Below are 27830 nucleotides of genomic sequence, written 5' to 3'. Positions count from 1 at the left end.
AAGAGTACATATAATATTAACCGATTTGTATAAAAATGGGAAGAGTAAAGATTTGTTCATATCAGTATATGCAAAAGAAATCTGGAAGGATATGCAAGAAAGTAATAACAGCAGTTACACTGGTGGTAGGAAACTTGTTGAGAAACTGGGCAGATGGGAAACAGAAGTAACAGGCCAAGGTTTTTAAAGTTCTTTTTAAATTTGGAAAATGTGACTGTATAACATAGTCTAAACATTAAATTTTTAAAAATATATAGCTGTTCAAAAATACACTGTATTCCCCCCCTCTCCTTTTTTTTGAGACATTGGTAGAACCCCGGGTAGAGCGCAGTGGTGTCAACACAGCTCACTGCAAATTCAGACTCTTGGGCTCAAGCAATCCTCCTGCCTCAGCCTCCCACATAGCTGGGACTACAGGCATGTACCACGACACCTGGCTAGTATTTCTATTTTTAGTATAGATGGGGTCTTGCTCTTGGTCAGGCTGGTCTCGAACTCCTGAGCTCAAGCAATCCTCCTGTCTTGGCTTCCCAGAGTGCTACGATTACAGGCGTGAGCCACTGTGCCCGGGCCTTGTATTTTTCCCTTTTATTTACTCATGCCATAACTCTATTCTATACTTCTACTTTTCTGAGTTTCCTCATCAGTTACTTAATTTTCACAGTATGACACACTGTAATAAATTCATGTCTACATATTCAAGAACAGTACTGGGCTGTAAATAAATGTGATTTCTCTGAAGAAGATAACCAAAAGTGAGGATGAAAATGAGCAATACATAAGGGTCCTTAGGAAAACATACCAAAGTTTAGGACAGAAATCAGTATTTCTTTATATTGAAGTAACAAAGATCCTTGCGGTGTTAAAATTAACATTCACCAGAAACATTTCTGTCTAGAAATATACAAAGGAGGGGGAAAAAAAAGCCTAAAACAAATTTTATCTCTAACAACAAAAAATGGCTTATTTTTCAAAAATAGTTTCTAAGAAATTATCTCCATTTAAAAATCAAGATTTATAAATTATGTAGATCATCCTGTATAAAATTTTGTGTAAATATAAAATATTTTAAAATATTCCACCACCCAGTTTTCAATAAAAATTTTTTCAAAAATCTCTGCACTTACCCCCATTATCTGTTCTTTTTAAAGCTCCATCCTTATGGGGACAAAGTTCACATCTCTATAAAAAAAAAAAAGAAAAAGGAAATAAAGAGATTTTTCATCAGATTACCAAAAACAACATCTTCCTTGAAACTTCAAAACTATTGAAAATGTGGGAGCAGCATTTGTACTGGTTGCCCCTAAGAATATTTCAGAACATCCCTCACAAAATAATTGTTCTCAATGACAAGTGATCTTCCTCAACACGAGATAAACAACTTTTCTTGAAATATATTTTAATTTTTAAACTTCTGCCACAATTTTTTTTAAGTCTTAACATTAACAAAAACAAAAAGGTCCCCTCAGCACAGGACTGGGTCAAGGCTTTTAACATTTGCCTGTTATCTCTTTACTTTTTCAGTCTAAGATCAGCTAGGATTATTGCAGGCAAGTAAATCTGGTTTTTCCTAATTAGAGCCAAACTCTAGAATTTTCATTTAAGTGGCAAGGCATGATTCTCACATGTGCTGACTTCCCTTATGAAAGGAAGGAACTAGTCTAATTATTCTAGCTATCCCTATCATTCACACACAATGGTATTCAAAAGTTATTGTGGCTCCCTATCCTTTCCACTCCTAGAATAAAAACCAAAAATAGATGCAGAGCCAGTACTACCATTTCTTTTTAAACAGAGTTAAGTTTCAACTGCATCTTACTATGAAGAACATGTTCCTGAAGGTCACACTTGAATATTCAGTATTTATACCCTACCTTAATCCCAAAAGGTTTTACAGCAAACAATATAGTAATATGAATTACAAAGGAAAATGTAGTATAGGAAATTAAGATGAAATATTACATAGAAAACATAAGCCATAAGAGCCTATGTTTCTTGTCTTCCAGTACTTCACTTTCCTGATTCTCCTCATACCTCTTTGGCAGCAGCACCTTTAGATCACCTTATGCAACCTTTAAATATTACGGTTCCTCAGGGCTGCAGCCTAAGATGCCTTCTTATTTTGTGTGAAACTCTAGGCCATTTCATTCACTATCTAAAACTTCCACTACCAACAAAATTACAAAAATATGCCAGTGACTCTCAAACTTTATCTCCTATTCAGATCTGTCCTCAGATCCAGATATAAAACTTCCTAAGCTACACAGACACTTTATCAACGATTTATGACAAAACCTGCTCATAAGTAGCCATCTTAACATTATAGTGGAATTGCTTTTTTTTTTATAAATTTAGTGCAGTTTTCCCTATCTTTGTAATGACATTTTCAACCACACATTGTTCATGCAAGATGCCTAACATACATAATCTCTGATCACTTCACATTCTACTCCCTAATGTCACATTTTATCAATAACCATTTTTTCCCTTTCTCCTCCTAAAGACTGGTGGGCTCTGACCTACCTCTCTCCACCTCTACTTCTATTACCCTACTGCAAGCCTGTATCATTTCTTTCATCAGGACCACTTCAGTGGCTTCCTAAATACAGTAGGGGTACATTCTTTATCTACAGGAGTAAATTCCAACACCCCCAGTAGATACCTCCGAGAGTACCAAACCCTTCATACTGTTTTTTCCTATACATAAATACCTATAATAAAGTTTAATTTCTAAATTAGGCACAATAAAAGATTAACAACAACTAACAAAATAGAACAACTGTAACAATTTACTGTAAGAAAAGTTATGAGAAGGGCCGGGCGCAGTGGCTCATGCCTGTAATCTGAACACTTTGGGAGGCTGAGGTGGGAGGATCATTTGAGGCCAGGAGTTTGAGACCAGCCTAGGCAACCAAGCAAAAAAAAAAGTTTTTTCTCTATGAAAAAAATTTTAATTAGTCAGGAATGATGGCACACACCTGTAGTCCTAGCTACTTAGGAAGGTTGAGGCAGAAGGACTGCTTGAACCCAGGAGTTCGAGGCTACCATGAGCTATGATTACACCACTCCAGTCGAGCCTGGGCACCAGAGTGAAATCGTGTCATTCATCTGTTCATTCATACATACACAAAAGTTATGTGCATGTGGTCTCTGTCTGTCTCTTTCTCTCTCTTGCTCGCTCGCTCTCAAAATATATTCATGAACCGTATAATGTCAAATCATGTATACAACAGTGCTCCGTAAGATTATAATGGAAGCCAGGGGTGGTGGCTCACGCCTGTAATCCTAGCACTCTGGGAGTGCTGAGGCAGGAGGATCTCTCAAGGTCAGGAGTTCAAGGCCAGCCTGAGCAAGAGTGAGATCCCATCTCTACTAAAAATAGAAAGAAATTAGCCGGACAACTAAAAATATATAGAAAATATTAGCCGGGCATCGTGGCACATGCCTGTAGTCCCAGCTACTCGGGAGGCTGAGACAGGAGGATCACTTGAGCCCAGGAGTTTGAGGTTGTTGTGAGCTAGGCTGACGCCACAGCACTCTAGCCCGGGCAACAGAGTAAGACTCTGTCTAAAAAAAAAAAAAAAAAAGAAGAGGGAGGGAGGGAGGGAGGGAGGGAGGGAAGGAAGGAAGGAAGGAAGGAGAAAAAAAGATTATAATGGAGCTGAAAAATTCCTATCACCTAGTGATAGTGTAGCCATTTAAAGTTGTGGTGGAATTATTTTATTTTTTTATAAATTTGGTATAACCTAAGTGTACAATATTTGTAAAGTTTACAGAAGCACACAGGAATGTCCTAGGCCCAACATTCACTCACAACTCACTCACTGACTCACCCAGAGCAATTTGTAGTCCTGCAAGTTTCATTTATTGTAAGTGCCCTATACAGGTTTTATCTTTCATAATAAAAAATGTATTTTTTATCTTTCATACCATATTTTTACTGTAACTTTTCTATGTTTAGATATGTTTAGAAAAACAAATACTTAGTATTATGTTCCAATTGCCTACAGTATTCAGTACAGTAACATGCTGTACATGCTTGTAGCCTAGGAGCAATAGGCTATTACACATAGCCCAAGTGTGTACAAGGTGACACCATCTACGTTTGTCTAAGTACACTCTATGATGTTCACACAATGATGAAATTGCCTAACAATGCATTCTCAGAATGTAATCCCATCATTAAGCAATGCATGACTATATCTCATCGTACTGTACTCGCCTATTCTCAGACCGAGGTTGACTATGGGTTAACAGAAACTGAGGAAAGCAAAACTTCAGATAGGGGTTGGGGAGAGACTACTGTAGTCTCCCAATATTCACTTTTGACCAATCTGTACAGTGAACCTTTCACAACATAGTTAACTTCAAAAATGCAAATTCAAATATACCACTGACCTCTTAAAACCCTTCACTGGTTTTCCTACATGATCTACTCCCTATTTACCTCCACAAGCTTCCCTCCTCCCTCATCATTTCACTCTCTGGGCAACACTGCCTTTTCTTCTTTCAGTTCTGCAAATGCTCCAAAGCTCATTCCTGCTTCAGAGCCTTTAAATGTGTTGTTTTCATTCTAAATGGAGTATTATCCCTCACAGGACCCTCTTTCACAGTTGGATAACTTCTACTTATCCCTCATGTCCTTACTTAAAGTCAGAGGTGGTGTCTCTGAATCTCCAGATTAGATTAGGTTCCATGTTATGAATTATCTACACTTTCCTCCTTGGCATATGTCACAATTACAAGTAATTACTTATGCATTTAAGTTTATTTCCTCTGCTATATTATAAGCTCCATTTCATGGTTGTAGCTCTCTAACATCTACAATAGTCTCCAGACATGGTAACTCAAAAAATACATAATGGAGGGATGCCAAAGGAACAAAAACACAAGCACACTTGATGAAACACAGACAATGATTTGGTTCTAAATTACAAGGCAACCTCCCTCACAGAGGGAAACACTATTAGTTACATGATTTCACCTGTGGGAAAGAAACAATTGTGGACATGTGTATAGATGCTCCTCCATTTACAAATGGGAACATGGCCCAGTAAAGCTATCAAAAGTTGAAAATATCCTGAGCCAAAAATGAGTTAATACACCTAATCTACCAAACACTGTAGCTTAGCCCAGCCTACCTTAAACATGCTAAGAACATTTACATTAGCCTATAGTTGGGCAAAACCATGTAACACAAAGCTATTGTACTGAAAATGGTATGGAAAGTGAAAAACAGGATGGTTGTATGGGTACTCTAAGTACGATTTCTACCGAATGCTTACCACTTCCACACCATCTTTAAGTCGAAAAACTGTAAATTGGGGACCGCCTATATAACTAAATCTAATATTAAGACTACAATCAAAGACAGATTAATCTTTGTGATGATTAGGTATAAGAGTACTTGTTTAGCAATTGGGGAAGAGAAAGACAATGAGATTTGATGAGTTTTTTTTTTTTTTTTTTAAGACAGAGTCACACTCTGTCACCAGGGCTAGAGTGCAGTGGCGTCATCGTAGCTCACTGCAACCTCAAACTCCTGGGTTCAGGCGATCCTCCTGCCTCAGCCTCCCCAGTAGCTAGGACTACAGGCATGTGCCACCACACCTGGCTAATTTTTTCTATTTTTAGTAGAGACGGGGTTGCGCTTTTGCTCAGGCTGGTCTTCAACTCCTGAGCTCCAGCAATCCTCTGGCCTCGGCCTCCCAGAGTGCTAGGATTACAGGCCTGAGCCACCACGCCCAACCTTGATGAGCTTGAGCTGGTGAATGCATCCATATAGCCAGAGGACCCCCAACTCTGCACACACAGAAGCTCCTATGCTCAAGACCCTTTCCGACCTTTCCCTATGTACCTCTTGAGAGGGCTCTCCATTCTTATCTTTTATAATTTCCTTTATAATGAACTGGTAAACATAAGTAAAGTGTTCCCCTGAGTTCTGTGAGCCATTCCAGCAAATTATCAGACCCAAAAGGGGTCGTGGAAATCTCTAGCTTACAGTCAGTAGGCCTGAAGTAACAGGAAGTCTGGACTTGCGATTGACATCTGAAGCAGACATAGTCTTGTGGAACAGAGCCCTTTAACTTGTGAGATCTGATGCAAATTCCAGGTAGATCATGTCAGAACTGAAATGAATTGTAAGACACACAGCTGGTATCCAAAAATTGGTCAGAGTGAGAAAAAACCCACACATATGGTGGGAGAAATATTCTGTCTGAATGTGTAAAGAAAGTGTCTTTCCCAGTATGATAAAACATTTACCATTATCATTTCTTCCTTTTTTAAGCAAAAGATAAAAATAAACTTAAAGTAACCTATTTTTTTCTTGTTTTAGAAAGACTCACGACTACCACAGTAGAAATGAACACCCTTGGTCAGGCGTGGTAGCTCACGCCTGTAATCCAAACACTCTGGGAGGCTGAGGCGGGAGGATTGCTTGAGGTCAGGAGTTTAAGACTAGCCTGAGCAAGAGTGAGACCCCGTCTCTACTAAAAATAGAAAGAAATTACCTGGACAATGAAAAATATATAGAAAAAATTAGCCGGGCATGGTGGCAGATGCCTATAGTCCCAGCTACTCAGGAGGCTGAGGTAGAAGGATTGCTTGAGCCCAGGAGTTTCAGGTTGCTGTGAGCTAGGCTGACACCATGGCACTCTAGCCCGGGCAACAGAGCGAGACTCTGTCTCAAAAAACAAAAAGAAAGAAAGAAAGAAATGAACACCCCTAGTGTCAGGCTGTGGTCTCCAAATAGCATTTCCTAAAGGAATGAGACTTCTAAAAAGTGAGTGATTTTAGGTCTAGCTCAGGTCTGAAACACAGATAGCAAGGAAGTTATGAAAGACTACTAGAGTCATGTTAGAAGGCCTTATGGGCCAATCTAGAAAGGCTCCTACTAGCCAAAGATGAAATCATTTAAGGTTAATAAAAATAACTGCAATATAATATTTCTAAATCCATGATAAAATGAACTTTCACTTCCAAAACAGTAAGCTTATGAGACAAACCCTTAATACAGATAACAATTATAAATTCTGCACAAAATACAAATAACAGCTACTTGAAGCCAATGGAAAGTGACCAAAAGCACCCAGATTCTGGTGCAAAGTCAGAACTTGGAAAGGACTCGCATAGGAAGAGTTTCCCATTTTTTAGGACTTTTGGCTTGATAACAAGCCAGTCAGCCCATAGTGGCTCCTGCAGTTTTAATACCTGAAGAATCAGAAGATAAAGTTCAGAGCAACCTTAGCCTCTTGAAAGTAAGATCTGAATCCTGAAGAGAGAACAAGAGGGGAAAGCTCCAAATTTTTCAAAATTTTTATGTACAAAATCGGCCCACATCTTTCACTGATTTGGAACACACATGCACAGGCCAGGCTAGCAGCCCAGCCAAGGGAAAAAGTCAAGACTTAAACAGTTGCTCAAAACACATTATAGGAAGTTTTAATCCAACCAAATCAACTTCTTGATTTAAAAAAAACTCCAGTTTCTTCAAAGGAATATAACAGGATCCAGGCTTTCCACAAATAATATTCATAATGTCTAGGAGACAATCTAAGTTATGTGACCTATGCAAAGCCAGAAAAATGTTAATCATTCTCAAGATAAAAGACAATGAAGTTCAACTCCAAGATGACCCAGATATTGGAATTAGCAGAAAAGGGTTTTGAAACAGATTTAATAAGTTGTATGAAGTCACAGAAAATGTCCCTATAATAAATGAAATAGGAAATCTCAACATAAGTAAAGAAACTATAAAAAAGAACTATTAATAAATGAAAATTCTAAAAACTGAAAAATACAATAAGTGAAGTGAAAAATTCACTGGACAGCCTTAACAACGGAATAGAGATAACAAAAGAATCAATAAACTTGAGGCTACATCAATAGATAATACCTAATCTGGGGGAAAAAAAAAAACAGAGAGAGAGAGAAAACAGAGTGGAAAAAATGAACAGAGCTTCAGGGACCTACAATAACAAAGACCAAAGTGTCTCATATGAAAAACTGAAGGCCTAGAAAAGAGGAAAGAGAGGATGACACAGAAAAGAAAATTTTAAAGAAATAATGGCTGAAATTTTTCTCAATTTGAAGAAAGATAAATTTACTAATTCAAGCAGCTCAGCAAACCCCAAGCAGCAAAAAAAGGCTTACAAAAAAGCAAACATAGAGTTAAGCCCTGAAGCAGCCAAAAGAAAATGACACAGCACATACAGGGGAACAGTGACTAGATAAATGGAAGATTTCTCATCATAAAATATGGAAGCCAAATGAAAGTAGAACAGTATCCACTTTCATTTGGCTTCCATATTTTATGATGAGAAATCTGCCATTTATCTAGTCACTGTTCCCCTGTATGTGCTATGTCATTTTCAAAGCACTGTCAACACAGAATTCTATATCCAACTAAAATTTCCTCTAAATATGAAGGTGAAATAGGTATTTTTCAGATAAAAGAAAATAAACACAATTCATTGCCAGCAGACAATATATTGCAAGAAAAACTAAAGAAATTCTTCAGAATTAAGGGAAATGATACTAGAAAACTCAAACTGTCAGAAAGCAGAGTGCCACAAATGGTAAATATCTGGGTAAATTTTTAAAAGACCTTTAGCACTAAAGTTCTTAATATTACACATAATTATGGAAAGCCAAAATAATAATATTGTCTTCTAGGGTTCAGAATATATATAAATATTAATAAATGACAATAATATAACTGACAGCAAATAGAGGTGATATAAAAGAACCTCAGTGATTTCAAGCTTTGTACACATTACAGGTAGTGGTGCAACATTAACCGTAAGTGGTATACTATATAAACAGACTGAAATGGGTAAGGAAATATATTTAAATTGCTAGAGGAATGTGCACCAGAATTAAGCTGGACCCCTTCCTGATAACATACAAAATAATTAACTCAAAATGGGTCATAGATCTAAATGTAAGAGCTAAAATTATAAAACTTTTAGGAAAAAAAATAGGAGTAAATCTTCACAACTTGGTAGAACAATGGTGTTTCTTAGGCACCACACCAAAAGCAGAGGCAACAAAAGAAAAAAAACAGACAAATTGTAATTTATCAAACTTAACAACTTTTTTGCTGCAAACTATCATCACAAAAGTAAAAAGGTAATTCACAGAATGGAAGAAATATTTACAAGTCACGTATCTGATAAGGGACTTGTATCCAGAATATATAAAGAGCTCAACCATATATAATATATATTACATAATTATATTATTATATATATATAAATAAAGATATAATTGAATAGACATTTCTACAAATGACCAGTAAGTACAAAAAAGGTGACTGATATCATTAGTCATTAAAGTCGTTTGTTTAACATCACAAATCAACACCACTGTAAAATACCACTTCATGCATAGTAAGATGGTTAAAATCAAAAGCCAAACAATAACAAAAGATGCGGAGAAATTAAAATCTGCATATACTGCTGGTGATAATAAAAAAATGGTACAGCCTCTTTAGCAGTTATTCAAAAGGTTAAACAATTACCACATGACTCAAAAATCCCATAACCAAGAGAACTGAAAACAACTGTCTATGAATTTGTACATGAATGTTTATAACAATATTCTTCATAACAGCCCAAAAGTAGATACAGTCTAAATGTCCATCAACTAATGTATGAAATAAAATGTGGTATATCCATACAATGGACTGTTACTTGACAATAAAAAGAAATGAATTTCTAATAACTGCTACAACAATAAATGTTTAAAAACATTATGCTAAAGAAAAAAAGCCAGTCACAAAATACCACATGTTGTATGATTCCAATTATATGAAACATCTAAAATAGGCAAATCTATAGAGACAGAAAACAAATTAGTGTCTGCCAAGGGCTGGGGAAGTAAGGTAATAAGGAGTGATTGTTAATGGCCAGAGCTGCTTTCTGAGTTGATAAAAATGTTCTAAAACTGACTGTGGAGGTTGCATAATTCTCTGAGTATTTTACTAAAAACTACTGAACTGTACATTTTAAATCACTGAACAATACAGTATGTGAATCTATATTAAAGTAATTCTAAAATATATTAAAAAGAAAAAAAAGATGAAAAAGAGACAAAATTTGATAAAATGGTACACCACAACTTAACCACATAATTATATTAAATGTTAAGAGACATACTAAAAAAGTGTGTCAGCACAGATTTATAAGTAAAACCCCACTATATTATGTCCATAAGACACAAATGGGAGTAAATGGATAAAAACAGAAGCATGAAATGTTGAGTGGTTATACAGTGAAGATAGAGTGGTATTTCATGATGATAAATCAAATAATGAAGTTATAGTAATCATAACTCTATCACCTAATAACAAAGTTTCAAAATACACGAAGCAAAAATTGTCACAAGGATTGGGATAAACGATGTACCAGAGTAAGATATTTTAACATCCCTATCTCTGTAATTGACAAAACTAGACCCAAAAGTAAAATCAATAAAGAACACAGATAATCTGAGCAATACTAAAACCACTATACACATTTTTTTCAGATGAACTTAGTACATTCACCATGAAAGACCACATACTGGGCCACAAAACAGGACACAACAAATTTAAAGCAATGGAAATCACACAGAGTATATTCCCTGACCACGTTACAAAATAAGAAAGATATAGAATTAATGACCTAGGGTTCCACCTAAAGAACCCATAAAAGAGTAAAATAAACCAAAGTAGAAAAAACGAAATAGTAAAGATAAGAGCAAGTGCTGCACTCAGCAATACACACCTAAAATTGAAATGATACGGAGATTACCATGGCCCCTGCACATGGATGACACACATTAAAAAAAAATTTTTAAGAGCAGAAAAAAATAAAATAGAAAACAGAAAATTGTTAACTCAAAGCTGGTTCTTTGAAAAGATAAAACTGATAAACTGCAAGGAAAATTGATTTTTTTTAAAAGGAGGAAGAAAACAAATTACCAACATCAGGAATAAAAGAGGAATCATCACTGCAAAACCCAAAGATATTAGGAGGGCACAGATTATTATTAATTTCATGGTAACCAATTCAAAAGCTTAGATGAAATGAAAAAATTCCTTTAAAAAATAAAGTTTATCAAAATGGACAAAACGAAACAGAAAATCTGAAGCGTTGAATTCATTATCAAAATCATCCCCAGAAAGAAAACTCTAGATTCTGTGTTTCTTTGCTGGTAAATTCCTTCAAACACTAAGAAAGAAACAGCATCAATCTCATACCAACATTTCCAGAAAATAGTAGACAATACTTCCCTAGTCATTTTCTAAGTTCAGCATGAATAATACCAATGAATATACCAATAATATCAGCACCTGACAAAAAGCAACAAAAAGAAGTATAACATCCCTAATGTAGACAGATGCAAAACTATATAATATTAGAAATTCAAATCCAGTAATACATAAAAAGGATAACATACCATGAACCAAGTGGGGTTTATCCCATGAATATAAGATAAGCGTAACATTTGAAAATAAAACAATGAAATTTACCATATTAATTCTTTTAAATATATCATTATCTCAACAAATACAGAAAAAGCATTTGACAAGCCTCAATATGCATTCATGGTATAAATTCACAGAAAACTAGGACTAGATATTACTCAAACTGTATTAATCAGAGGGGTTTTTTCTGTATTTCTGATGCTTTGACATCTTGGGGGCCTTGCTGACCCAGGATAGATAGACTGCCCCCTCCCATGACTAGCTAATTCCCAGAGACAGCCAACAACTAGCCTGCTTGGCTTACCTTTCATGTGCAAACCAAGGAGAATCCCAGAGCCCACACCCCCAAACAATCTCCTTTATCTATCTTACAAGCTGGGCCACTAAATTTCCCTGCCTTAATCACTCCAGGGCCAAGTACCAAACAACTAAAGATAGTACCTAGGCCCCAGAGCCCTTGAAATTATTCAAACTAGACCATCCTAATATGCCTTTACCGTCCTCACCCATTCCTTCTCAGAAATCACAGTAAAAGCTCTTGGCCACAGTTTCCCTTCACTCACTCACCCTCCTAACTCACCACAGTCCTTCCCCATGTGGTCCCCTGTGGCACAGCATGCCCCCATTTTCTTGGAAATCTATGAATATAACAAACTTTCTTTTCAATGGCAGTTGTGCTCTGACCAGTTGGCCTTGCCATACCTAAATAATAATAAAACCTATATGTGAAAACAGCCTGATAAAGGTTAATAAAAAGCCTACACTACAACTGACTTATAATTAATGGTAAAATGCTGAATGCTCTCCACAAAAAACAGGAACAAGATTAAGTCCATTCCGTAAGAAAAGAAAACGGGCTGGTCGGAAGGTAGTGAGTTATCTCACTCGATTGTTCAAGGTCAGTTACTGATTGAACTCCTTGTTCTACTACTTCCCCCCTCCTCACTACCGCATTAGTCTTAGAAAAAAAAAAAAAAAAAGAAATGAAAATGAACACACTTGGAAAAGAAGAGGTAAAACTGTTTTATGACTTAATCACTTAATAGACAAATCTAAGTAACCTACCCAAAAAACTAGTAGAATTAATGTAACTAAAGTAAGGTTGTAAGAAACAGGTCAATATACAAAAATCAATTCTATTTCCATATACTAAGAGCAAATAATTAGAAATTGATTTTTATTTATTTTTTTTAATTTATAGAGACAGGATCTCACTCTGCTTCCCAGGCTGGGGTGCACTGGCATAATCATAGTTCACAACAAGCCTCAAATTCCTGGACTAAAGAAATCCTCCTGTCTTGTCTCAGCCACCCCAATCGTGTGTGCCACCATACCTGGTTAAATTTTTTTTTTTTCTGTAGAGTTGGGATCTCTTATGTTGCCCAGTCTGGTCTTGAACTCCTGGCCTCAAGAGATCTTCCCACCTCAGCCTCCCAAAGTGTTGAGGTTACAGGCGAGAGCCACCGCACGAGACCAGAAATTGAATTTTTATACCAAAGAGCTCAAAACCAAAATATTTCAAAATAAATAACATCAAAAATGGAATTTTTAAAAACTAATTTTTAAAACAGAAGACATGTAAAAACCAAAGAATGAAAACTACAAAATACTGCTCAGACAAAACAAAAATGACCCAAATAAATGAAGAGATATACTATGCTAATGGTTCGAAAGATTCAACACTGTTAAGATGTCAGTTCTCCTCAAATTGATCTATAGATTCAAAGAAATTGTAATCATAATCCTATCAGCCTTTTTGGAAAAAATGGAAATGCCAATATTAAAATTTATATGGAAATGAGGAGGACTTAGAATATGCAAAGGAATCTTGAAAAAGAAGAAAAAGGATATAGGACTTGCAATTCTGATTTCAAGACTTATTACAAAGTTACAAATAATAAAAATAGTGTGACAATGATACAGGAGTAGGCAAATATATCATTGGAACTGAATAAAATTTCTGAAAGAGAGCCCACTTATGCAGCCCTATGAAGTTCCACCAAAGCAATCCAGTGTGAGGAAAGGAGAGTCTTTTCAACAAATGATGCAAAAACAGTTGGATATCCATATGCAAAAAATAAAACCTACAATAAATAATTTCAGATGCATCACAGACCTAAATTTAAATTAGCAAAACTAAAAACTTTTAGAGGAAATAAAGGAAATTACCTTCATGACTTCAGGGTTAGGCAAAAGTGTCTTAGCTCAGAGTAAGCAATAACTATAAAAGAAAACACTGATAAATTAGACTTCATCAGATTTAAATAGTTCGGCTCAACAAAAGCTACAGTAAAGAAAAACATAGGTAAATTGTATAGATTTGGGGGAAGTATTTACAAAACATTTATCTAACAAACGACCAGTATCTAGGACATATAAAATCTCCTGCAACTCAAAATTATTATAGACAAACAAAAACAAACAAAAAAGAGAGAAAGAAGGTAAAGTGCTAAATGTATGAACAAACTCTTCAAAAGCGAAAACACATGAATGGTCAACACATAAATTAAAACATGCTCAGTATCACCAGTCATCATAAAAATGCAAATTAAAAGCACAATGACATCACTTCCTTCTTCTTGCATGAAATAATAAAAACCTAACAAAATGAATGAAACAAGAGCACTGAAGATATTGGACAACAATTAACAAAACACAGTGATCCCTGGGAGACAAGCAACAAATGACATGAGCCATTCATGTGCCCAGCTTACTGCCTTGAGAGAGTTTCCAGGCCGTGGAACAGGAGGAAGAACTCAGGCAGAGCCTGTGGTCTCCCCAAGTTGAGGAAACGGAGCTGGGAGTCCAAGGAAGCCAAGGTGGCTAGAGCTCACAAAGGAGACCAACACTGAGTAGAGAGCTGGAGAGAGAGAGAGAAATGAAGAGATCTACAAAGGCTCACCCTAGAATTTTCAGTTGAATAACAAATCAGCACTTACATGTAAGGGACCTACCCAAAGGCTAGAGAGCCTTGGTTACCACCAAAAGAATTAGAGGTAACAGTGTCCAGAACATACACAAAGATGTGAATAGTACCTATTCCCAAAAGCCAGAAAGGAAAACCTAATAATTCATATCACATCAGAGTACTAAGAAAAGAAATGCTTCAGAAGAAAAAAAAAAAACCCCAGACAAAACACAACTCTGGTCCATCCAAAACAAACAAAAAAAAAAAGCAAGACTCAAAAAGAACAAACTGTTTCTCGGCAACTTAACCATGTCACAGAACAAAATCCACAAATATTTTTAAGCATACAAAAATAGAGAATAAGGTAAAATTCACATGGACTAAAAGACAATCAAAATTTGCAAGACTTACACAAAAACAGGAAATTATACTCAATAATGAAATAAAAACCAATCAAATCAATCCTAAATGACACCGATAATAGAATTAGTAGACAAGTGCCTTAAATGACTACATTTCATTTCCTCAGAAAGCTAGAAGAAACAAATGTGTTAAGTAAAAATATAAAATATATTTTTAAAATTTAAACTTCTGGAGATGACAATTACAAGGTCTATGAAAAACAGACCAGCCACAGCGGCTCAAGCCTCTAATCCTTGCACTGTGGGACACTAAGGCAGGAGAATCACTTGAAACCAGGAGTTCTAGACCAGCCTTGGCAAACAAAGCTGGTTGGTTTCAGATGCAAACCACTCTCTCTCTTTTTTTGCAGAGACTTTGTCTCTGCAGAAAAACTAAAAAATTAGCCAGGGATGGTGGCATGCACCTCTAAGTCCTAGCTACTCAGGAGACTAAGGCAGGAGGATGACTTGATACCAGGCATTATAGGTTACAGTAAACTCAGTAAGCTATGATCATGCCATTGCACTCCAGCCTGGGCAATAAAGCAAGACCCTGTCTCTTTTTTTTTTTTTTTTTTTTAAGAAAAAAAGGATGGAAAATACACTGCATGAGATTTACAGCACATGACACCATGTAAAAATCACTAACTTAAATGAAATAGGAAAAAAACTTTCAAAATGTGAACAAAGCATAAGCTTTATAAAAAAGCATTAGCTCTGAGGCAACTTAAAGGAGAAGATAATACAGAAGGAAAAATGTGAAGAAATAATGGTCAACAATTTCTTACATTTGATAAAAATTATAAGCATATATAAGGCACTCCTTTAATAAACATCAACCACTAGAAATGTGTAAACCAAACTAGAAGAAATTAGGATCAAACTAAAACCAGAAATAAAAAAAAATCTTTAAAGTAACCAAAGAAATACTACAAAATAAAAAGAAAGTTGAAATAGTTATATTACTCTTATATAAAGTAGACAAAAACTAAAATATTATCAGGAAAAAAGATCACTTTACACAGATAAAGGGTTTAATGCATTATGAAGATACAAAAATCCTAAACATTTATTTTCCTAATAACGGAGCTTCAAAATAAAGCAAAAAGGACAGAATTACAAGAAGAAATGAAAAAATCTACAATTTTATTTCAAAGTTTCAAGCAAACCTCTCTCAGTAATGACTGAACCAGCAGACAGAAAATCAGTAAAGATACAGATGCCTTGAACAATGCCATCAACCAAATTGGCCTAAGTGACATTTATAGAACACTCTACACAAACTAGCAGAACACACATTCTACCTGTTCAAGTGCCCATGGAACATTCACCAAGATAGATCATATTCAGGCCATAAAACAACTCTTGGTAAATTTAAAAGATTTCAAGTCCTACAAAGAATTTTTTCCAACCACAGTGAAATTAATTTAGAAATCAGGCCGGCGCGCTGGCTCACACCTGTAATCCTAGCACTCCAGGAGGCCGAGGCAGGAGGATCACTTGAGCTCAGGTGTTCAAGACCAGCCTGAGCAAGAGCGAGACCCCATCTCTACAAAAAAAATAGAAAAATTAGGTGGGCATGGTGGTGCATGCCTGTAGTCCCAGCTACTCGAGAGGCTAAGGCAGGAGGATCACTTGAGCCCAGGAATTTGAGATTGCATGAGCTATAATGATGCCACTGCACTCTACCCAGGGCGACAGAATGAGACTTTGCCTCAAAATAATAAATAAATAAATAATCATTTAGAAATTAGTGACAGTGGCCGGGTGTGGTGGCTCACACCTGTAATCCTAGCACTCCAGAAGGCTGAGGCAGGCAGATCGTTTGAGCTCAGGAGTTCGAGACCAGCCTGAGCAAGAGTGTCTGAGACCCCTACACCACTAAAAATAGAAAGAAATCATATGGACAACTAAAAATATATACATATAAAATTAGCCGGGCATGGTGGCACATGCCTGTAATCCCAGCTACTCGGGAGGCTGAGGCAGTAGGATCACTTGAGCTCAGGAGTTTGAGGTTGCTGTGAGCTAGGCTGACACCATGGCACTCTAGCCCGGGCAACAGAGTGAGACTCTGTCTCAAAAAACATAAAAAAAAAAAAAAAAAAAAGAAATCAGTGACAGAAAAAAAAGAAAATAATGGGAAATCCCAATATTTGGAATCTAAACACACTTTTAAGTAACCAATTGGTCAAAAATGACAAAAAAAATGGCAAGTATTTTTAAGGCAGTTAAAGCAATAATTGACAGGGAAATTTATAGAGCTAAATGTCTATATTAAAAAAGAAACTCAAATCAGTAACTTAACCTTACACCTTAAGAAACTAGAAGAACAAAGGAAACAAATAATAAAGATCAGAGCAGAAATCAATGCAATAGAAAACAGAAAAACAATAGGGCAAACTCAATAAAACCAAAGGCTGGACTTAACACTTCTGGGCCAATCCTCCTACTAAGTGCAATGAAAAACCATGAACATTATAAATGAAACAGACACTCTGAAAGGTGGAGAGAAGGTAAATATGCTAGGGACCATAGGAAAAAGTAACAATACGGCAGGGAGTTCCCTGAGTATTCTTAATACGTAATATATCCTACTCTTAGAATGGAAAAAGTCAGCAACCCAAGAGGTACCAATGGGCACAGACCAGAAAAAAAAGCCCTAACAAAAGCCTTCTCTCTGTAGTCAAAGGACTAGTAAAGGGGCATATTAGCTAGAAAGAAAACTTTAAGACAGTAACTGGTCTACTCCAGCATAATACCATAGAAATACTAGCCCCACTCACCACCATTCCTCCAACAACCAAGTGGGGAACTTAGACATCCACCTTCATGAGACATCACAGGAATCCCACCAGGGCAGTGTCAGAGGAGGTTAAGCAGGGAACCAGAACTTTCATCCCCACTGGCTGGTAATAAGGACCCATCCCACTGTGTCTGGAGGAAACAGGGGAAGCCAAGACTTCGACCACTATCTCGCTGTCCCCACCAGAGTGATGGCAGAGAAGACCTAGGAGAGAGTCACAATTTTCACCTACACACAGCAGTAAATGAGGCCACATCCACGGTGGAAATCAGGTGGGGAGCCATAACTCCCAATTCTGCTCAGAAGTAACAGGGAGCTGCTCAAATGTCAACAGATGCAGAGTAGGGAATCTGAATTTCATCCCCTACCTGGCTTGACGAAGTGCCACCCTCACCCTTCCCATGTCACACAAGTATGACAGCACACTGGCTATAACAGGTTTAAATAAAGATGCAGAGTCCCAGAACAATACAAAACTGTCCAGGTTTCAATCAAAAATCAATTTTGGTTGGACATGCTGGCTCAAGCCTATAATCCCAGCACCTTGGGAGGCCAAGGCAGGAGGACTGCTTGAGCCCAGGAGTTCAAGACTAGCCTCGGCAACATAACAAGACTGTCTCTACAAAAAAATTAAAAAAAAATTAGCTGGGTGTGGTGGTGTGTGCCTGTAGTCCCAGCTACTCGGGAGGCTGAGGTGGGAAGATCGCTTTAGCGCAGGAGTTCAAGGTTATAGTGAGCTATGATCACACCACAGCACTCTAACCTGGGCAACAGAGCAAGACCCTGTCTCCTAAAAAAAGAAAATTGTGGTATCAAGAATTGGGATGATCTTAATCCAAATGAAAAAAAGACAGACAGGCAGGGGACTGTGGCTCATACCTGTAATTTCAGCACTTTGGCCAACTCAAGGAAGAAGGATCACTTGAGGCCAGTAGTTTAAGACTAGCCTAAAACCCTGTGGAGACCAGCCCAGGCAATGTAGCAAGACCATGTCTCTACCAAAAAAAAAAAAAAAAGACTTTTTTTTTTTTTTAATAGCCAGGCATGGTGGTATGCACCTGTAATCCCAGCTACTCAGGAGGAGTACTCAAGGGAAGATTGCTTGAGCCCAGGAATTCACGGGTGTAGTACAGATAACTACTAGAGACTGAGAAGGATATTATTTAACAACAAAAGGTCAATCTTTCAAGGACACATAATAATTCTAAACATATATACACCAAAAAACAAAGCTAAAAAAATATGTAGAATAAAAACTGGTACAACTGAATGGAGAAATGCATAAATCCACTGTTACACGCAGAGATGTCAACATTCCTCTCTCAATAATTACAAAAACTACACAAATAATCAGCAAGAATATAGAATTCAACATCATGAACCAACTGAATCTATGGATACTCCATTCACCAAAAGCAGAACACATATTCTTTTCAAATGCCCACAAAACACATACAAAGCCAGACCACATGTGGGGCTACAAAACAAACCTCAACAAATTTAAGAGTTGATACCATACATAACGGGTTTTCTCATGAAAATGGAATCAAGCTAGAAATCAACAGCAGAAAGTTAAGAGAAAAATCCCTGAATATATGGCTACTAAACAACATACATATATATATATATATATAATCCATGAATCAAAGAAGTCTCATATTAAGCTGAATGAAAATAAAAATACAGCCCACCAATATTTGTGGAACATAGCTAACGCAATACTCAGAGGGAAATTAATAACAGTAAATGCATAGAAAAGTGGAAATACCTCAAATCAGTGTAACCAGAAAACTGTATAAAGAGTAAAACAAATCGAAAGCAAGCACAAAGAAGAAAAAAAAATAAGAGTAGAAATGAATGAAACTAAAATAATAAAAAGTAGAGAAAAATAAACAAAAAAGCTGGTTCTTTGAAAAGATCAATAAAAATTGATAAACCTCTAGTAACACTGACAAAGAAAAAAGATGGAAGACATACTGTCAGTAATCAGAAATGAAGAGATACCAGTGCAGACATTAAAAGGATAGTAACATAACAGTACAAGCAACTCTCCACACATAAATTTCAGTTTAGACAAAAAGAATCCCCCTCCTCAAATACAAACTAGTCCAACTCACTGATTATGAAAATGATCATTTGAATAGGTCTATAACTATTTTAAAGTTTAAATATGTAATTTTAAACCTTCAAAAAAAAAAAAACACCAAAGGCCCAGATGGTGTCACTGAAAAAGTATACCAAATGTTTAAAGAATTAACACCAATTCTAGGTAATCTCTTCTGGAATATAGAAAAGAAAGGAGCATTTTTTAACTCATTTTAAGAAGCTAGTATTACCCTAATACTATCACCAGAGTATGAAAAAAGAAAACTAGACACTAATATCCCTCATGAATAGAGACATAAAGATCCTTAACAGGCTGGGTGTGGTGGCTCATGCCTGTAATCCTAGCACTCTGGGAGGCCGAGGTGGGTGGATCGCTCGAGGTCAGGAGTTCAAGACCAGCCTGAGCAAGAGTGAGACCCCCGTCTCTACTAAAAATAGAAAGAAATTATCTGGCCAACTAAAAAATATATATATATATATAGAAAAAAATTAGCCAGGCATGGTGGCGCATGCTTGTAGTCCCAGCTACTCGGGAGGCTGAGGCAGAAGGATCACTTAAGCCCAGGAGTTTGAGGTTACTGTGAGCTAGGCTGACGCCATGGCACTCACTCTAACCCGGGCAACAGAGCGAGAGACTGTCTCAAAAAAAAAAAAAAGATCCTTAACAAAATATAAATAAACAGAATCCCATAACATATAAAAAGAATTATATGCCATGATCACATGAAGATTACTCCAAGGCTGGTTAAATATACAAAATAAAATGAACGTAATCTATCATATTCAGAGGGTGCAGAAAAAACACTTAAAATTCAACACCCATTCATGATTAAAAGGCTAAGAAATTAGGAATAGAAGTAAAACTTGCTCAACTTAATACAGAGCATCTATCTATAGAGCATCTACCAAAAAACTACAACTAACAACATACTTAGTAGTTAACATTACTGAATGAATACTTTTCCCCCACTAAGGCCAGAAACAAGATAAGTATGTCTTCTCTCACCACTTTTCATCAACACAGAGCTGGAATTTCTCACCAGAACAATTAGACAAGAATAAAAGGCAAACAGCTTGGGAAGGAAGGAATAAAAATAACCCTATTTATAGATGGACACTTATCTACATAGAAAATCCCAAGAAATCTACAACAAAACTGTTGAGACTAGTAAGTAAATTCAGCAAGATTACAGATGCAAGACAAATACAAAAATCAGCTGTATTTCCATATACTACCAGTGAACACGTGAACACCAAAATTAAATATAATATTATGCATGACTGTGCCCCAGAAATTAAATACTTTATATCTTAAAAACTAAATACTACAGATATGAATCTAAAAGAAACATGTGTTGGACTTATATTCTGAAAACTACAAAACAATGACCAAAAAAATTCAAAGAATATCTATACAAATGGAAAGGCACAGCATATCCATAAGATTAGAAGACTCAACATGGAAAAGATGTCAATTCTCCCCAAACTGATATTCAGGTTTAATGGTGCTCCTATCGACGTCCCCGCAAGATTTCTGGATATATACATGAGGTTATTCTAATATATGTGTATGTATTTTCTTTTTTAAAAAAAATCAAAGGGACTCACTCAATAGCTAAAACAATTTTGAAAAAGAGTAAAGTGGGATGAAATCAGTCTATTTGATGTCAAGAGTTATTATATAAGCTACAATAATCAGAACAGTGTGGTATTGCCAGAGGAATAGATATACAGATCAATGGAACAGAACAGAAAACCCAAAAATAAACCCAAAAAAATATACCTTGCTGATTTTGGACAAAGGTACAAGAGTAAGGTGGGCACAGTGGCTCACACCTGTAATTCCAGCACTTTAGAAGGCCAAGGCAGGAAGATCCCTTGAAGGCAAGAGTTTGAGACCAGCCTCAGCAACATAGGGAGACCCCATGTCCGAAATAAAATAAATGAATAAATAAATAATTTTTTGTAAGGTTCAACAGTAATTCAATGGAGGAAAGATGAGACTTCAAATAATGGTACTGCAGCATGTGGGTATCCACAGGCAAAAAACAAAAACAAAAAACAAAAAAATGAACCCTGACCTCAGTCTCATACCTTATACAAAAATTAACTCAAAATGTACTGCAGATTTAAATATAAAGCAGAAAACTATGAGAACTCTAAAAGATTGCTCTGTATAATCAGTGCTTCAACAATTTTTTTTTAATTTTAAAAATTAAAAAAACAAAAACTCTAAGAGAAAAATCTTCAGGATCTAGGGTTAGGTGAAAAGTTATTAGACTTGACACCAGAAGCATGATTCATAAAAGGAAACATTTATAAACTTGACTTCCTCAAAATTAATAAATTTTGTCTTGCAAAACAAGCCCATGATAAAAAATGGGCCAGGCACAGTGGGTGTCTCCTTGTAATCCTAGCACTTTAGGAGGCCGAAGTGGGAGGATCACTTGAGGCCTAGAATGCAAGACTAGCCTGAGCAACATAGCGAGACCACGTCTCTACAAAAAATAGAAAAATTAGCTGGGCATAGTGGCGCATGCCTGTAGTCCCAGGTACTCAAGAGGCTGAGGCAGCAGGATCACTTGAGCCCAGGAGTTTGAGGTTGCAGTGAGCTGAGATGACACCACTGCACTCTAGCCTGGGTGACAGAGCAAGACCCTGTCCCAAAAAAAAAGGAGATAAAAGCACAAGCTTTGGCCTCGAAGAAAATAAGAACAAATCACATATCTGAACAAATACTCACAATACATAAAGAACTGTCAAACTCTACAAGAGCGTATAAAGATACAAAATAAGCACCTGAAAAGGTGGTCAACATCACTAGCTATTAAGTAAATACAAAAATAAAAACCACAATGAGCTATCATCACTACACACCTATCAAAATTACTACATGAAAAAAATACTGACAACACATGCTGGCAAGGATGCAGAAAAACTGGATTACTCACAGATTACTGTTAGAAATCTAAATGGTACAATTACTCTGGAAATTTCTTAAACTAAATATAAAGCCACCATACAATTCAGGAATTAAACAAGTGGACATTTATTCCAGAGAAATGTAGACTTATATTCACACAAAAACGTGTATAAATTAATGTTTCTAACAGCTTTACTCGTAATATCCTATAGTTGGAAATAACTGAGACAACTTTCAGCAGATAAATGATTAAACAAACTGCAGTATAACCATACCAAAGAATATTAATCAACAACCTGGATGAATCTCCAGAGAATTATGCTGAGTATAAAAAACTCAATCCCAGAAAGCTACATGATCTATGACCCATTTATATAATATCTTTGAAAGAACAAAATTACTCAAATGAAGAATACATTAGCGGTTATGATTATGCCTGGGGCCAGGAGGGAAGTAGTTATGGCTACAAAAGGCCTCTCCACCTGAGGGGAGGATTCTGGGAAGATGTCAGAGTAACAAGCACCAGGAATCAGTCTCCCCACCTAGACAACAATTGCACTGGCAGAATCGGGTTGTAACTCTTGGAACTCCAAAGTCTACTGAATGTTTGCAATTTCCAGAGGAATAACTGGACAGTAACTTTCCATCCATTTCAGCTCCTTAGGCCAGCAGCAGATACCCATACCCTGCCACCAGGCCCCCAGGGCAGGTCACTATGCACATGCTCCTTTAGCAACCTGCACACAGCTTGCCAGGACCAGGGGCGGTCAAAAAGAACTCTGTCCTCCAAATATCAATGATCTATGCTCTGACTGCTACTTCTGATCACAGAGGTGCAAACAATGAGGCAGGCAGCCACTGATGTTATACCTTCTACCATTGCTGCAAGCCCCTCCCCCTCCTGCAGACGGGACTTTCAAATGATTTAAAGAACTTGCAACCCCTTTTTCAAGGGAAAAAAGAGGAAAATAAAGGGAGTCCTTTATTTTTTCCACTTTTGGGAGCCTGATATTAAATACTAGGACATTCAAACACAACTGCACATACAGGGAAAATTAGAAAGTGACTGCACATGCCCAGGGAAAGGCACAGGCTCAGAAAAGACCTCAGAAGACCTTAAGGTTATATTTTAGACTGATCCTTGCCACAGAGACAACCTAAAATAATCAATAACAAAAGAACAGCAAATCCTAGAGAAGGGGAAGAATCTGATTTCCAAAGATATACCTCATTAGATTCAAATCTCCAGTTTTCATCAAAAAAATCACAAAGCAAACCACAATATATCAATGAAAAACATAAATTTTTTTAAATCTTAAAGTAAACAAAACACCAGGAAAGGATGGTCCATTTTTTTTTTTTTTAGACAGCAAGGGGGAAGTGGGGGAGGGACTGAACTCCAAGGGTGGCCCATTAAAGAGAAAAAATCAGCAGAAACTGTCCCTGAAAAAGACCTGACAGCAGATGTACTAAACAAAGATTTTCAAACAACTGTCTTAAAGATGTTCAAAGAACTTAAGGAAGATGTAGATGAAGTCAAGAAAACAATGTATGAACAATATGGAAACATCATCAGTAAGAGACAGAAAACCAAAACACAAAACAAAAAAATCTTACAGCTGGTAAGTATAAGAACTGAAATGGAAAATTCACTGAAGGCATCAGAAGGCAGACTTCAGCAAGCAGAAGAATCAGCAAATCTGGAGATAAGACAACAGAAATTATCAGAAATCGCTGAGTCTGAGGAAAACAAAAAAGACTGAAGAAAAGTGAACAATGCCTAAAGCACCTGTGGAACACAATCAAATGGACCAACATGTGTATGGTGGGAGTCCTTTAAGGAGAAGAGATAAAGGGACAGAGAGGATATTTGAAGATATAATCGCTGAAAACTTCCCTAATTTGGTGAAAGACATTAATATAAACATCCAAGAAGCTAAACAAACTCCAAGTAGGATGAACTCAAGGCATACACACACCAAGAGACATCAAACTTTTACACATCAAACTTTCACACATCAAACTTTCAAACAACAAAGAGAGAATGAATATTGGAAAGCAGCAAGAGAGAAGCAACTCATCACATACAAGGGACCCTCAATAAGATTTCCATCAAACTTCTCATCAGAAACTTTGAAGGCCACAAGGCAATGGACCAATATATTTGAAATGCAAAAGGAAAAAACTGCAAACAAGAATTCAGCACACTATAATTCAATAGTGAGAAAGAAATTAAGACATTCCCAGATAAAAGCTGAGGTAGTTTGTTACTACTAGACTTGCCCTACAAGAAATGCTCAAGGGAGTATTACAGAATGAAATGAAAAGATTCTAGACAAGGAACTGGGACCTGTATGAAGAAATAAGATCTCAATAAAAAGGCAGTGAATTTGCGTGAGAGAATTCTCTGGCCCAGAGAAGGATAAATGTGTTCTGCATGTAAAGGAGGCAGCATATGAAACTACCACACTCACGATATACCACATAATATGAGAATTTCCCCCTAAGAATTTTTTTTCTAACAGAAATCACATACATACATTTGGATGTTCGGAGAGTGAAGGAACCACGTAGTTTAATCCCCTTGTTTTACTGACACAGAAAATGACACCCAGATGAGGATTTATTCAAGGTCAGAAAGCTAAGTGACAAAGCATGGGTTACAACCTGTAGGTCTTCTCTTTCCTAGGTCAATTTTTTCATTAAAACACTATTTTTTTTTCGCTATTTTCTTTTCTCACATTTAAATAGGTACACTTGTTTGGACTTCACAGGAAAAAACAAAAGAAATAAACCACTATTATGTAAAGCCAAAAAAGAAAAAACAACAACATAATCACCATGGTGATGAAATTATTCTGTATGTTAACTGCATCAGTATCAATATCCTGGTTGTGATACTGTGCTATAGTTCTTTAAGACATTACTATTAGGGGAAACTGGGTAAAGGGTACGAAAGATCACTCTATATTATTTCTCTTTGTTTTGTTTTTTTCAAAAGAGACAAGTTCTTGCTCTGCTGCCCAGGCTGGACTGCAGTGGCAGATCATAGCTCACTACAGCCTCAAACTCCTGGTCTCAAGCAATCCTTCCACCTTAGCCTCACTGGTACCTGCTGGCTAATTTTTTTTTTTTTTTTTTTTGAAGACAGGTTCTCCTCTGGAACTCCTGGCCCCAAGAGATCCTCCAGCCTTGCCCTCCCAAAGTGTATGTTATTTCTTAAATGTGCATGTGACTCTACAGTTGATTCAAAATAAAAGGATTAATTAAAGATGGTAAATGAACCCAAAAAGGAAATTGAGAAAATAATTCCATTTACAATAGCATAAAAAAATACTTAGCAATAAACCATTCCAAAGAGCCAAAAGATTAGTACATTAAAAACTATAAAGCCCTGCTTAAAGAAATTAAAGAGGGAATTAATAAATGTAAAGACATCCGGTGTTCATGAATTGGAAGACAATGTTGTTAAGACGTCAATACTACCCCAAAGCAATCTACAGAATCAATGTAATCTCTATCAAAATCACAACAAAATTTATGGAGAAACAGAAAAATCCATTCTAAAACTCATTTGGAATCTCAAGGGACCCCAAATAACCAAATAAATTTGGAGAACTCATACTTCCTGATTTTAAAACATACAACCAAGTTACAGTAAGCCAGACACAATGGCATGCATCCAGCTACTAGAGAGGTTGAGGTGGGAGGATCCCATGAGGCTAGGAGTTCAAGGCCAGACTGAGCAACATAGCAACACCCTGTCTGCCAAAAACAAAACAAAAAAACCCACAAAAAACAGTATGGTACTGGCATAATGACAGACACAGAGCAATGAAGAGAACAGAACGCCCAGAAATAAATAATTGCTTATACGGTCAAATGATCTGACAAAGATACCAAGACCATTCAATAAATGATGCTGGGAAACTGGATACTGACGCGCAAAAAAAATGAACTGCTAGAGGTTAAATGTGGATTAATTTAAGAATTAAAAACTCCTGGGAACCCAATCTTAGAGATTCTCCAAATTTTCATTGGTTTTAACTTCCAGGAGCACCCTATCAGATTATCAAATACCCCCTTCACTTGGGGGATGAGGGGGACATTTTTAAATAAGTGCAGTGGTAAAAGTAACATTCTGAAATAAGTCCAGAATGTTCTCCATAACAAAGTCCTGCCCTCAAGGGAAATAAAAGGAAGAGGGGGGAAGCTAAGAAATACTTCTGAAGGTCATAGCTAAGGAATTTACACCCACTAAAAGAACTGAGACTTAATCATAAGATTGAAAACACTTCCCCTTCCCAACACCTTACCGTCCCATCAACGGTACTTCAGTATCGATTACAGTTTAGAGAACTAACACACAGACTCTAAAGAGTTCTTAGGGAAACCCAAAGACAACAGAAAGAAAAGTAAGGAAACTACAGAAAACGGAAGCTTCTTATAACTACAGCTACAGCAAATAGTATAAGTAGTTGCTAGGCAAATTAACATAAAACCCCACATTAAAAGCCTGATTACCTCTGGCCCTATTACCACATACATCACGTCCAACTTTCAACAAAAAATTACAAAGTATGCTCTAAGGCAAAAAATAATAAAATAAAACCAGCATAGTCTGAAAAGACATAGCAAGGATCAGCACCAAAGTAAGATATGATACAGATCTGGATTCATTAGGAGATTAAAATAACTATGGTTAACATTTAAGGACTCTAATGGAAATATTAGACATCATGCAAGAACATAGCTAATATAAATACAGAGATGGAAACTCTAAGAAAGAATTAAAAGGAGATGCTAGAAATCAAAAACTATAACAGAAATGAAGAATGCCTTCGATGCGCAGGAGACTGGACACAGCTGAGCAAAAACCAGTGCCTCTGAAGATATGTCAAAACTTCCAAAACTGAAATGCAAAGAGGGAAAACAAATGAAAAAAAGAGGAACAGAATATCTAAGAACTGTGGAATATCCAAGAACTAAAGGAGAACAAAGAAAGAATTTTTGAAGTAATAATGGCTGAGAATTTACCAAAATTCATAACAAACAGCAAACCACAGATCCAGAAAGCTCAAAGAACACCAACGATAAAAATCAAAAAAATTTACACATAGGCATGTCATATTTAAACTGCAAAAAACGAAAGACAGACAAAATCTTGAAAGAAGTCAGAGAAAAACGCCTAACCTATAGAGAAGAACAAGAAT

At 36.5% G+C, this 27830-nt stretch overlaps 1 protein-coding gene and 1 pseudogene across 9 annotated transcripts in view; one reads left to right on the top strand and one right to left on the bottom strand.

Annotated features, from left to right (window-relative positions):
* Positions 1–27830, bottom strand: part of MLLT10 (MLLT10 histone lysine methyltransferase DOT1L cofactor) — a 177750-nt gene that overhangs the window by 125841 nt on the left and 24079 nt on the right. For all 9 annotated transcript variants that reach the window (XM_045534591.1, XM_045534583.1, XM_045534573.1 and 6 more), the window contains one exon: positions 1128–1182. In XM_045534591.1, coding sequence (XP_045390547.1) covers positions 1128–1182 — 55 coding nt within the window. The remainder of the gene's footprint in view (positions 1–1127; positions 1183–27830) is intronic.
* Positions 10748–10840, top strand: LOC123631232 (annotated as a pseudogene).

Source organism: Lemur catta, chromosome 1 (assembly GCF_020740605.2).
Source record: "Lemur catta isolate mLemCat1 chromosome 1, mLemCat1.pri, whole genome shotgun sequence".
Lineage (NCBI taxonomy): Eukaryota > Metazoa > Chordata > Mammalia > Primates > Lemuridae > Lemur > Lemur catta.
The sequence above is the reverse complement of the archived record's forward strand: the minus strand, read 5'-3'. Positions and strand labels throughout refer to the sequence as shown.